At 36.0% G+C, this 13,742-nt stretch overlaps 2 protein-coding genes and 1 long non-coding RNA gene across 28 annotated transcripts in view; 2 read left to right on the forward strand and 1 right to left on the reverse strand.

Annotated features, from left to right (window-relative positions):
- Window positions 1-940: 940 nt before the first annotated feature.
- On the forward strand, window positions 941-10,796 carry LOC106881118 (nuclear receptor 2C2-associated protein). Its single transcript, XM_014931359.3, has 4 exons — window positions 941-1,364; window positions 3,535-3,625; window positions 8,935-9,114; window positions 10,058-10,796. Exons 1-4 carry the CDS (start codon window positions 1,330-1,332, stop codon window positions 10,184-10,186), a joined length of 435 nt encoding a protein of 144 aa, XP_014786845.1. The 5' UTR covers window positions 941-1,329; the 3' UTR covers window positions 10,187-10,796.
- Window positions 10,283-10,796, forward strand: LOC149135992 (uncharacterized). Its single transcript, XR_016241429.1, has 2 exons — window positions 10,283-10,416; window positions 10,533-10,796. It is a non-coding gene; the product is annotated as an uncharacterized LOC149135992 (long non-coding RNA).
- Window positions 10,797-12,097: 1,301 nt separating this feature from the next.
- Window positions 12,098-13,742, reverse strand: part of LOC106881123 (sodium/calcium exchanger 3) — a 120,490-nt gene continuing 118,845 nt past the window's right edge. For 25 of the 26 annotated variants that reach the window (XM_089350536.1, XM_089350528.1, XM_089350526.1 and 22 more), the window contains one exon: window positions 12,098-13,130. In XM_089350536.1, coding sequence (XP_089206662.1) covers window positions 12,888-13,130 — 243 coding nt within the window. In that variant the 3' untranslated portion in view covers window positions 12,098-12,887. The remainder of the gene's footprint in view (window positions 13,131-13,742) is intronic. The other variant, XM_089350541.1, reaches the window with a different exon arrangement.

Below are 13,742 nucleotides of genomic sequence, written 5' to 3' on the forward strand. Positions count from 1 at the left end.
AAGTGGACTGCATAAGGTGTCATAAAAAAAGGGTGTCATAGATATAATAATGTGTGTGTGTAAACTAAAAGTTACAAATGAGTTTTAAATAACTTTCAAAGACAGTATTTTAAAATTTAAACGTATTTCTAAAATCTCTGGCTGTCAAAAAGAGAGAAAGGTAGACAGGATGGTGGGGTATAAACAGATTGAAGTTGATTGTGATTCAAAAAAGTTTTTATTAAAGCTGATGAACCTGACTTGTAACCAACCAACACTAAATAAATACAGATTCATTTATATATCCAATGATTTACTGCTGACACATTTTTAAGATGAAAACGTTGCCGAAATAAGGCTTGCTTTTATATGTTAAGTATAATACATCCTTTAAATTCAGCGATCGAATTCATCGACTGGCCGCAATACAGTGTAATTAGTAATATTTATCCCCACTTAAAAGCAGATATTGTGTTAGAACATAGAATACTATGATAGTTATCACAAGAGAACTTCTCATACGGACTTGTGGTGGATATAAGCACTCTTACTTATATACACAAGTCCATACGAGAGGTTCTCTCGTTGTAACTATCGCAGTATTCTGTGTTCTAACACAACATCCACTCTTAAGTGGGGATATTACGTTTTGGTATTAAAACTGCTTCTGTCGCTATTAATTGCTATTAATTTGAGAAGGAAGCTTTCCACATGGAAGATTGCGAGAATGGGGATTCATGTTATTGAGGCCCATGACGCTGAATGGACCCTATGTATAACCAATGACATATACTATTTGCATAACGAGCCGGGGAAGGAGCCTCGATATGGTTTCTCAACATGCTAGAAGTAACTACTGAATCATCCCCCATCCTTCAACAAGAGAAGATACGTTAGATACATTTTGTCTCAACTAATAGGATTGCCTTTGGAATGCTTTTGTGCATGCGTCTCTTAGATCAGAGTTCACCTAGAGCTAAACACAAACGTAAGTCTATGCCAGCAAAACTTTACTTCCGTAATCATATGCTATATATTCTCAAATACTATAAACGAAATTGTGAACAGGTATAAATATAATAGTTTTACCGACTGACTGCGAGCGAAGAAACCTTAAATACGTGCTGTGATCCATATTACTATATTCCGATGAATAATTTATAAGAGGCGGTTTGTGTGTTTTTGTTTTTTTTGCGAGAGAGGGAGAGGAAATGTCTGTTGGCATCTTATGCGCCAGCTCTTTTCTATAGTTGCACATAATGCAAATGGCATATTTTCTCAATGTTGCTAGTCATCAAATAATTGGGGATATTCTTCGTATACACCGGTCGGTGATTTACGAGTACGAGCATGTGTTCATTAATCCAAGATAAAACAAGAGTCCGGTAAGTTTTATTCTAAGAAAAACTTCACAATACTGACAATATAGTTTTTTTTCCTTCTGCTGAATTGTTTTACAGTATTTTTTTTCTTTTTAAGCTTTTATTTTATTCTCATAACTTTATTACCCTTCTCGTTATTGTCTTATATCAAATAAAGAAATCATCTCGTAAAAAGTAATTGAGTTGTATTTTACCTAATGCTTCTTGTTAAAAAGTAGAATAAATATAAGGTGTTATAGTATTAATTAAGTTTATTTTCTTTGAATGTACCACAGTCATTTAATAATCATTTTGTGATGTGCTTAGTTATATGAAGGACACTTAATTCATTGACCAGGCGTTGTATAATTAATGAAGCTAAGAAAGAGGCGGTGTCCGTGGCCAGTGTTGTCTTAAGATATGGGTGTACTGGGCAGTTGCTCGTGGGCCTATGGGTCTAGAAGTCCAGTTCTAGTCTATGTGTGTTCTGGTTTGCTCTCAAATTCTATAGACCGCTGTGCGTTGCTATATCCAGGCGGTGGGGGTGGATCAATAATGTTGTTAAGACGGCCCTTGTTACGGTTTTCGCAGACCCTGCGAGATTGATGTTGTTAACGTTCCACTTTATCTGTTTACAAGTTGACGACTGATGAAAAGACATGTGCAAGGGGGATGAGTCGACATTCTAAAAAAGAATGGTTTGTGCGGAGCTTGGAAGTAGGTGGGCACAACGTGGGTGATTTGAGGGTATGTTGAGAGACATTGGCATAAGACGAGGATGGAACCCATTGTAACTGTAGTAGTAGAAAAGGCTGAGAGAGAGCACACCTGTGGTCTAGGCTGGAGCCTGCCTATGACTTACTTTATGATATTCAGTCGAGATGCTGTTATCTAGATACAGTTGAGGATGTCTGTGTGTTTAAGTAGCAACGTTCCGATGTAGGAGCAGTACTCTATTGTAGTTGTATTGTTGTTTATGGGACTCATTACACTCATTACCAGTGGTCTAGCAATATCTAAGACTATGAGCTTTTTCTGTTTTACGATTACATTATCTCAAATAATATGATCTTCCCGCTTTTTGTCACATATCCTCCCATTTCGACAAGTTAACGTTGAAAGTTACCGTATCAAGGGAGGCAACTCTATTTTATCTCGATTGTGTAGTTTGTTACTATGTACCAAATGTTTACTGTACCAAAAATTAGATTTATTGATACAGATTCAAAATAGTTGAAAGTGTTAATTGTTGGAATCTATATTAATGGGGAAATGTTATAAAAAGGATTAAAATTCAAAGGCAGTGTGTATTGTTGCAAATATCGTAGCAAAGATGTTTAAATCATGGACAACTACAACAAAGATGGTGTTGCAAATTAATTTCATGAAAGTTTCTCTAACCTGTTGAGGTAACAGCTCATTTCTTGTGGAAATTAATGAGATTAATCATTTGCAGAGATGCTGTGGGGATTAGTGTAATATGAGCTTCAGGAGTTATTCCCCTTGCTAGAATATTTCCAATAATGTTGACCCATCTTGCATATCCACACTACTGGGTGACCACGAAATTTATAAACACTCATATCAAAGCTGAGAGAATGACTCCGTGATGTCCTTAAAAAAAATAATAAAAGGCGTTGGATAATGTAGTTCTTGTATATAAAATCACAGGAGGGTCATCATAAGTTTGTTCAATCACGGATTAGCTTGGAGCTTAAAAACAATCAGTAAAGTTAATACAGTGACACATTGTTTTTGGAAAATTTATGGACACTATTCGTCGTACAGTTTTGTGATGTAAAATGATGGAAGAATGTGAACATTATTGATGAGGCTTACTTAAAATATCTATTGTTATTTTTTCTATTTATCAGAAGCATTGTTAGGCAATAATATCGAAAATTCCAATGCTTCAAGATAATACATGATTGGTTCAAAACAATGAGAATAAATTAGTATTACATTTAATAAAGAAATCTGAATACTACAGGATTAAATTACATATTTTTTTTAAAAACACATACAGGCTTCTGCACAGGAGCACTAACTCTCAATAAGAAATGACTTGGGCTTTGATGATCTATCTCACTCATGTCAGCATGGAAAGTGAATGTAAAATGATGATGATGACTTGTTTCTTTTCTTTTCTTTCTTTTTGCAACCATTTATGGCAATGTTAAATTTTTGCTTTCAGGGTCAGTTCTGTGTTGAACCGTGATGTGAAGCAATTTGGTAAAAGTGGCCTCTTTGATTGTCGGGATGACACTTGCTGGAATTCAAGTGAGGTATGGTGTAAAATAATTGCTGAACATAAGAGATTTAATACTATATCTGTTGTTATTGGATATAAGTCAGTTTTTTTCTTTTTTCTTTCTTCTGATATGCTTTAAATAAATGTTTCTTCTCTAGATTTTTCTGGGCCTCATATATTTTAGTTATGCTCTGTTAGATCATCTTAATTTTATTTGGCACTGTTGCTTTAAACATTGGTGATCTAATTTATCTCATTCAACTGTTACAAAGGTAAAGGTGACGCTTTAGATACAAATAATTACAGAGGCATCAAGCTGTTAGATCAGGTTATGAAAGTTATGGAGAGGGTCATAGCCCAACTAATTAGGGAGCGAATCAATTTAGATGAGATGCAGTTTGGGTTCGTGCCAGGTAAAAGCACCACTGATGCTATATTTCTAGTGAGACAGCTGCAGGAGAAATACCTAGCCAAGGATAAACCTCTGTACCTGGCCTTCATTGACATGGAGAAAGCCTTTGACAGGGTCCCCCGATCCCTTATCTGGTGGTCAATGAGGAAACTTGGGATAGAAGAATGGTTAGTGAGAGCTGTGCGAGCCATGTACAGAGATGCTGCCAGTAAGGTGAGGGTTGGAAATGAGTACAGTAATGAATTCCGGGTAGAGGTAGGGGTCCACCAAGGTTCTGTCCTCAGCCCCCTCCTATTTATCATAGTCTTCCAGGCGATCACAGAGGAATTCAAGACAGGTTGCCCCTGGGAGCTCCTCTATGCTGATGACCTTGCACTAATTGCGGAGTCACTATCAGAACTAGAGGAGAAGTTTCAGGTGTGGAAGCAAGGACTAGAATCGAAGAGCCTTAGAGTCAACCTAGCAAAAACCAAAATCCTAATAAGTAGGAAGGTAGATAAAACACAAACCCCTTCAGGTAGATGGCCCTGCTCAGTATGTAGAAAAGGAGTAGGTAGTAACTCTATAAGATGTACCCAGTGCAAGCTATGGACACATAAGAGGTGCAGCAATATCAAAGGCAGATTAACTACGAAGTTAGTTTTTGTATGTGGCAGATGTTCAGGTGCAATAAACACTATAAACAAACAGGAAACAACTATCTCATTCCAGGGAGAAAAACTAGAGGTAGTCGATAGCTTCCGCTATCTGGTTGACCAAGTTAGTAGTGGGGGTGGGTGCGCTGAAAGTGTAGCTGCTAAAATAAGAATAGCCTGGGCAAAGTTTACAGAGCTCTTACCCCTGCTGGTGACAAAGGGACTCTCACTCAGAGTAAAAGGCAGACTGTATGACGCATGTGTACGAACAGCCATGCTACATAGCAGTGAAACATGTGCTGTGACTGCTGAGGACATGCGTAAGCTCGCAAGGAATGAAGCCAGTGTGCTCCGCTGGATGTGTAATGTCAGTGTGCATACCCGTCAGAGTGTAAGTATCTTGAGAGAAAAGCTGAACATAAGAAGCATCAGTTGTGGTGTGCAAGAGAGACGATTGCGCTGGTATGGACATGTGGTGAGAATGGATGAGGATAGCTGCGTGAAAAAGTGCCACACCCTAACAATTGAGGGAACCCGTGGAAGAGGTAGGCCCAGGAAGACCTGGGCTGAGGTGGTGAGGCAAGACCTTCGTACATTGGGCCTCACCGAGGCGATGACTACTGACCGAGACCTTTGGAAATGTGCTGTGCGTGAGAAAACCCGGCAAGCCAAGTGAGATCGTTGCCAGTGCCCCTGGACTGGCTCTTGTGTGGGTGGCACATGGGATGCACCATTTTGAGCGTGGCCGTTGCCAGTACCGCCTGACTGGCCCTCGTGTGGGTGACACATAAAAGCACCCACTACACTCTCTGAGTGGTTGGCATTAGGAAGGGCATCCAGCTGTAGAAACTCTGCCAAATTAAATTGGAGCCTGGTGTTGCCATCCAGTTTCACCAGTCCTCAGTCAAATCGTCCAACCCATGCTAGCATGGAAAGTGGACGTTAAACGATGATGATGATGAAATTGGTCTGTAATGTAATTCATGAAAATCTACTGAAGTTTGTTACTACTATTATTTAGCCCTAGGTCTGACATAATTGAGTAGATCAAAGATATTCCAACGATGATCATCCTGTGAGGTTTTTTTTTTCAAGGTACATATTGTACTTAGGACCACCATATCCAGTGTGTCTTTTCTGTTTTTAAGAATGCACATTATGATTTAAGGGAAATTTGAATGGCATTTGTAGTGAGCAGTGGTAGGCAAGGTTCTGCTAATCCGCAAACAGCTAATTAATTTGTTTAGCAGATCAGCATTTTTGCTAACTTTGGAATCTGTTAGTGGACCAATTAGCTTCCGCTTACTTTAAGTCCGCTAATAAAATTCATATGTTTGTTCCTGTCTGTTGTGGGTATATCTCAAAGAGTCCGTCAGATATGATTGGTTGACGCAGTGCAGCATTGTGCAATTCTGCAGTTTTGAGTTGTATTCATTTACAATGTTGTCACATTACAGACAGTCTTACAGTGTCAGCAACAGAGGTGTATGTTATTGGCTTATCAAGTTATCATCGCTTATCATTATTTTTGATTCATTTGATATTTTTTGTACAGTAAATAAAGTGTATGTTGGCTGAAAAACTAATGTTTAATTTCATTTGTTCATTTAATTATTTGCATACACCTTGATCATCATCTGATCTTGGCATGCTATACCCTTTTTGGAAAGCTCTATGTCTAAGCTACATGAAAATTTCAGCTCTCTAGGTATGTTTTTAAGGGTTTTAGAGCAAAAAAACCAAACCAAAGCTAAATTTGTATGATAAAAGTTAGTGGTTTCCAGTTAGCATAAGCTTCCACTAATTTTTTTACCTTTTTAACATTTGCAAAGTTAATTTTTTACTTCGCTGAGAGCGAAGCTAACTTTTTGCTTAGCCATGCCAACCACTGGTCGTGAGTGTAGTGACTGCATTGAGACTTCTCTGTTGGCTCGATGGCCAATGTTGTTTATTTCAGTAGGTCACTAAATAAGTAAGTAAAGTTGCTTTGCTAGTGGGGATATATTTAAAGCTCATTGCTGTAAACTAACCAAACATTATATACTAAGATTTTGACAGTGAACTACACCATCCCGTGGTATTTATTTACAGTTAGGTAAAGTAATCCCATGTGCCTTGCTTCTCTTCATTGCCTTAATTGTTATCTTAACTAGCCTATAAGTTTGGTAGATGAGTATCAATGTTCTACTGCTTCTCAGAAAGAGATAGATTTGCTGGGTCATCAGTCTCTAGCTAATTCTGTACTGCTTCAAAATGTTATACTCATCAGGCAATTTGTTTCCTTTTTATTAATATATGTATGGTTTGGTCTGGATGAAGGAGCTTTATCTTTTATTTTTACTCGGTTCAGTGATTAGACTGCAGCCATGCTGGAACACCACCTTGAAAAATTTTTAGTTGAATGGATCAACCCAAGTACTAATTTTTATTTTAGGCCTAGTACTTGTTCTCTCAGTCTCTTTTGCCAAACCCCTAAGTTAAAACCAACACTGGTTTTCAGGTGGTGGGGGACAAATACAGACAAAGACATGCATCCACGCACATACACACACACGCACACACACACACACCTATATGACAGGCTTCTTTCAGTTTCCATCTACCAGATCCACTCACAAAGCTTTGGGTGGCCTGAAGCTATAGTAGAAAACACTTGTCCAAAGTGTCACACAAAGGGACTGAACACAGAACCATGTGGTTGGGGTGCTAGCTTCTTACCACACACCTGTGCTTGAGCTGTGACCAATGCCAGCATAGGCTCTCTGAGATTAACATTGTTTGTTTTTAACTAGTATCAGTTTGGTATTTCTTTTTTCACTAAATTATGGACAGTTCAGTCTGACTTTCACAATACCTATGCTGACTTCATAGAAAAGAAAAAAACATCTTTTGTGTCCATTCTAAGGAGAATTGTGAGAGCTTATGGATTACCACTGAAACTGAGCATATTTTGTTATCTTAGATCAGTGATAAACAAAAGTAAATTTATCTCCAATATGCTTCCCTTCTAAGAATACCCAACATAGCTCTTAGATGGACACTGTTTTGAAAGCTAAAGTGACTGAAGTGGAAGAGTAGGGACTTTCTGAATACAAGGTTGAAAGTGTTATTTTCTTTGCTTGTTCAGCTTTCTAAAAGTATGTTTTATTAACAAAAACTTTTCTTTGTTACTCCACTCCTCTTTGAAGTCAGCACCCTTGCTGACTTTAATATTCTCGATTCTTCTGGATTATCCCATTCCTGCTACACTGACACAGTTGATGCAAAATATAAATCTTTTGTAATCCTTAACTCTGTATCATTCCCTATGTGCATAACCGATAAACACCCAGGTCTTCAAATCCCCTTGATCTCAAAATATTTGTGGAGATTTGGCTGCTATTTCTAGCAAGTCAAGCAACAACTTCCACAGACATAACAGTTGTTTGACCTCAACAGCAACCCCATCAATCTCCCCAGCCTTGGTGAATCTGTGAAGGTGAAGGACAGACTCCTTTCTTACCTCCTGACTGAAACCATACACAAAAAATAGTGAATTTGTATTTCTGAAACTCTTGCCACTTTTGTCATTATCAACCATTGTAGATAAATACATAATGCTTGTCTACATATCGCTGGAGGCTTTTTATAAAACATACTGTACTTACTCATTATTGTCCTAATTATATATGACTTATGGTGCTTACAGTAACATGTGGCCTCCATGTGTAATAGTGTGTAGGTTAAGGTTATTTTTATATTGTAAAAACTGTAGAATACTTTTGTTTTAGGAATATATCTAGATCACTCATCATCATCATCCATCATTTTGAATCTGGGTTTTGCCCCTGTTAACAGGGGTGGCTGAATCTACCTCAATGCCATAGCAACCGCCCTCACACCATCTTGCCCGGTTTTGGGCGTCCTCCCTTCTCAGGTCAACCCTCCCAATCTCCTCCTCCACCTGTCCCCTCCTCATTTTCCTCAGTCTACTTTGCTTTCGCTGTCCATTCACCTCGAACTCTGAGCCATTATAATAATGGCTCAGATTAAGTTCCTCATTTAACCTAATTTATTTCTACTGCTAATGAGATTTTATGGTTAGAGATCATATAATTTACTGCAGTTTACATCTTACTGTTTACATCGACTTATCTATAAACAAGAACTTGTTTTTTTTTTTGTTTTTTTTTTTAAAGTGAACCACAAAAAAAAAAGCTGTTCAACTTAAGTCAGAATAGAAAAATAAATATTAAACTGCTTCTATATTTTATATCATGATGCTCACTTTACGGTGATATTTTTATATTTTGTCAGGGAACACCGCAATGGATTCTTGTTGATTTAGGTATTCAAGCCGAGATTAAAGAGATTGCTATCAGTTTCCAAGGTGGGTTTGCTGGAAAAGACTGCTGGATAGAAACCTCTTCATCAGTTAATTCTAATGAATTAAAATATCTATGTAAATTTTATCCAGAAGATAATTCAACACTACAAATATCCTTTCTGCTATAAACTTGTGTGAGAAATTTTACTTCTGTTGGCAATGATTTTGTAATTAGGTTAACGATGTTATAATTTGTGTTCTCCCATCGTTTTAGAGCAAGCTACTTGGAAATTTCAGTGCATTATCTTATTTGCCCATTTTTCAACCTACTTCATTTATATCTCTTTGGTACAATTAGATAACATCAGTGGGAGAAATTGAATGACATTTTTCTCTTTCCTCTTGCTTTCTCACTTCTCAACTAATCTGCTAGCATTATATTGTTAATGGAAAAATAACATCAGCTAGCTAGGAATGAAAATCTCAGAATTGTTTATTGCATGTCACACAAATATTTCTATTAATCTATATAATATAGATCAGGCCTGGCCAACTCAAATTACAGAATCAAGAATTTTTCATACTTTTCGTTTGTCTAAAATTGTAGGCTATTGCTTTATTCTCTTTCATGCCTTTAACCCTCCAATGCAGAGTATAGGCCACTTATAATTGAATTTCTTGTCGCATAATTTTTCGCTTTTGTACTTATACTCTGCCATGAATTTCTCTGCCTTTCTCTAGTTCCTTTTGTGTTGATCTACGCCACGAGTTCTTAGGCCTACCTTTCTTTCTATATCCATCCGGATTCAACTATAAAGCACTTTTTGCTACATTTGGTGTGTCCTTTCTAATTGTGCTACCAATTCACTTCCACTTTTTCTTAAATATTTGCTCCCTAATCGAAACTTGGTTCGTTCTTTGCCAGTACAGTACAGTTCAGTACAGAACTGAAGTGTTATATTATGGGACCAAAGGGAGTGCATAAGTTAGTTTCAAGTGTTTCTTCAAGCCTATTCTCTTGATTTACATTGTTAATGCCCTTTGTCTTTTTAAACTAACATTGCACAACTGTTTATTTCATAATGTTTTTGATTTTTCCTTAACTTTGCTCACATTTTCCCACTCAAAGAGTCACCTACAGCACAATTGATTAAAATAGTGTTTCATACAAGTACAGACTTCTATGGCCGAATTATTGTCTATAAACTGGATATTATTGGAGTTGATCTAACAGAAAAGTGATTGAAATGTTAACAGTTGGATTTTATAAATTTTTAAAAAATATTTAATTTGCCATGCAATATTGGTTTGACTTCATAGAACAAGCTACCATATTGGCTGAAATTATGTTGATTCAACCAAAACTATTGAGAATACATTTTTTGTGTTGGAAAAACAATGTATTTCTTCTCCATTAGGCTTGACTTGAAAACTGGAATGCAATATTTTCATCAGATGAGCAACAACAATTCGTAAGTATTCTGATATGAGAATTTCAATTTCAAATGTACCATGGGCTGATGTGTTAGTTTAAAGCACAAAGATCAAGAATTAGATTTGATATTTTTTTTTTTTTTTTGTCAAATAGTTCTACAGATGATGTCACTATTTCTAGTAATGACCAGAGCAGAAACACATTTCCAGACACTTTGTTGATGAAAACCAGCAAAGCTGTACATTTGACTGGCAAGGAACAGCATATCAATGTCTCACAAATCATTGGTTTGTGTAGCATTATAAATTAACTCTATAAATTAACACTGGACTTTTAATGAAAATTTCAAGAAGATTACCTGTAAATATTATTACAAAAAGTAATAACAAACCTGCATTTATAAAGAAAATGAACGTATTTAATTGATTATGTATTTTTATTTGTCCATAAATGTCATTATTTTCAGGAGACATTGTAGTTCAAAATCTAATTACTTGTGCAGATGAGCTAGGCTCTATATAGTCATTTGATCTGCTTGAAATGGTAGCCAATCGCCTTCTAATGATGCTCTACCAGCTTTGAAAACACAGGAAGGATATTGCTGGAACACTTGATCATAAGTCTGTTCTACCAAGACTGACCTAGAGCTAATCTATCTGAAAGCTTTTTAATGGATAGATGCTTATAGATCCAGTTCATGTAAAATAGCTGAATTAAATTTTGAATCAGTATTTAGTCTAATTTTACGTTGTGAATCAATTTGGTCAGTAATATTACCAAAATAATCTGGGAATTATTCCTAATAGCAAGGTAGACTGGTCTGCTCTGCTTTTGAACAAAATATTGTACATTTTATAGTATTCCAATGGGTTTTATACCGGTAGCACTTACTCCTTCCAAGCTTCACTCCCCCTGATCCGCAACCACTGTTGTGTTTATCATCTTGATTTTTTTTATCAACCTTGGCTGGGCCACCTAGATGAAGATGTCTGATTGTTGAAAGACCCAAAACACTAAATAACCTCAGGAAGCACCACTATTGATGTGCCCGTATGCATGACAGGGTGATGTAAGGGAAAACATCCTACAGTATTTGTGTCTATCTTAACAAATTAGCAGAATTGTTAAGAGTGTCAGACTGAATGCTTAGCGGTATTCAAATGCTGCCAAAAGCAATCCAGTAACAGATTCTTCTCTGGATTGCACTTGCAACTCAAATGCTTAGTGTGTGTGATGCATTGTGACAAGACTGATCCAGACTCAGAGCTTCACTAAGGCACACATATCTGTGGAATACTCAGCCACTTACATGTTAATTTCATGAGAGAATTCAGTGCCTATACAGAATGAGTTTTTTTTTTTCTTTCCAAATAGAACAGCCCATTTTGTGTGTATTCTTTATCAAAACAGTATTTGCAGTTTTCTAGGTCGTTGCCAGTGCCACTAGACTGGCTCCCGTACAGGTGGCACGTAAAAAACACCATTTTGAGTGTGGCCATTGCCAGTACCGTGTGACTGACCCTCGTACCGGTGGCATGTAAAAGCACCCACTACACTCTCGGAATCATTGGTGTTAGGAAGGGCATCCAGCTGTAGAAACCCTGCCAGATCAGATTGGTGCCTTGTGGCTTGCCAGTCCTCAGTCAAATCGTCCAACCCATGCTAGCATGGAAAGCGGACATTAAACGATGATGATGATAAAATAAAAACAAGATATGTTTTGTTAGTAGAAAGTTTTATTTATATCAACACATCAACAGTTAAGTAACAAGGTTATATTGAACATGAGATACCATTATAAAGTGAAAGGAAAAACTTACAAGCATATTTTCTCTCATTTCATGAATATGAACAATTTCATTTCTTAAGAAATGTAGTAATGATTTTTTTAATTTTTAAAATTTTTTGCAATGATTAGTATAAAAAGATCACTTTAAAAAATATTTTTCAAAGCAAATATTAAAAATTTATAAAAGCATTAACTTCCAAAATAACTGTATTCAGTTTACACATGAGAAAATAAAGTTAAAATTTTTAAAGGAAGGTATAATCTTTGAATAAGACATGAAGCAAAATTTCATCAATGAATTTGATTGCTTTGTGATTTTTTTTTTTTAATGAGAAAATATTAATTTTAAGAAATTAATGCTTAGAGAAATATATCAAAAATGATTCAGTGGACTTTTTAAAAATATATCCATGGGAGAATCATTACAGAAAATGTTAGATTTGTTTATTATTTCCCTTGCCCTACTTTCATTCATTTAGTTAGACTAAAATAATTGATATAAATTTTTTTATATACTTAGACATACACTTATTTTTATTTGCTTAATTTATTACCCTTTATTTGATATTTTCTATAGTACTTTTACTTCTTTTTCATTATAAATATTTTCTTAAAATATTTATATTTCTTAAAACAGATGTTTTAGCTGGTGTTACCCAAATTTTTAATCAAGCTATAAAAAAATATACATAATTAAAAAAGAATGGTGGGGTTGGTTTTTAAATTGAAACTTCAATAATTTGCTTTGTTTGCAATGATGACAAAAGGACATAGAGAACCCAGAGGAATATAAAAAGTACTCCTGTGACCATCTTCGGGACAGTAGCACCACCAAGTTCAGCTTTACCAAAAATCTTCAGACTTCTTCTCATAACTAAAAGTAATATAGCAATAATTGCAAAAGTTGTGTAGATAATTACAGAGAAACCCAATGATCCTGCATCCACAACAAATATTTGGCCCTGAAAAACAAAAGAGAAATTGATAACTACTGTTATTTCTATAAATCCATCTTGTCTAAATACAGTGCAAACACACACAAAACATTAGATGGGTTTCAGCTTTGGGCATTACCATGCATCACCATGGTACATACACAATTCTTCATAATATAACACTGACCTTAATATAATTCTTTCATGATCTTATTTCTTGTAAATAATCATGGCTTTGGAGGGATTTAGTAGAATTTAATTTGTTTCATTGTTTAGCTGGTGTTTGAAAAGTCAATAGAAATCCTTTTTGGCAAAAGACAGGAATTTAGGACAGCTTATAGGTTATGCAATGTATTAAGGCAAAAAGAAATGTTTCATTTTGATAATTTAAAAGTTAATAATTACTAGTTGTCTGGGGGGATAGTTTCCATCAATAGAAAATCATTTAAAAAAACTGAACATGAAACTACTTATGTCTTGGAATACCATTTTCCAACAATGGTTGTTGGGTTTATATATATCATCATCATGCTAGCATGGGTGGGACAGTACCACAAAAGCCGGCCAGGCAAAAGCCTGCATGAAACTTCTGCAACTGCTTTGGCAGGATTTTTACAACTGGATGCCCTTCCTAACACC

Source organism: Octopus bimaculoides, chromosome 4, assembly GCF_046866305.1.
Source record: "Octopus bimaculoides isolate indiv1 chromosome 4, ASM4686630v1, whole genome shotgun sequence".
Lineage (NCBI taxonomy): Eukaryota > Metazoa > Mollusca > Cephalopoda > Octopoda > Octopodidae > Octopus > Octopus bimaculoides.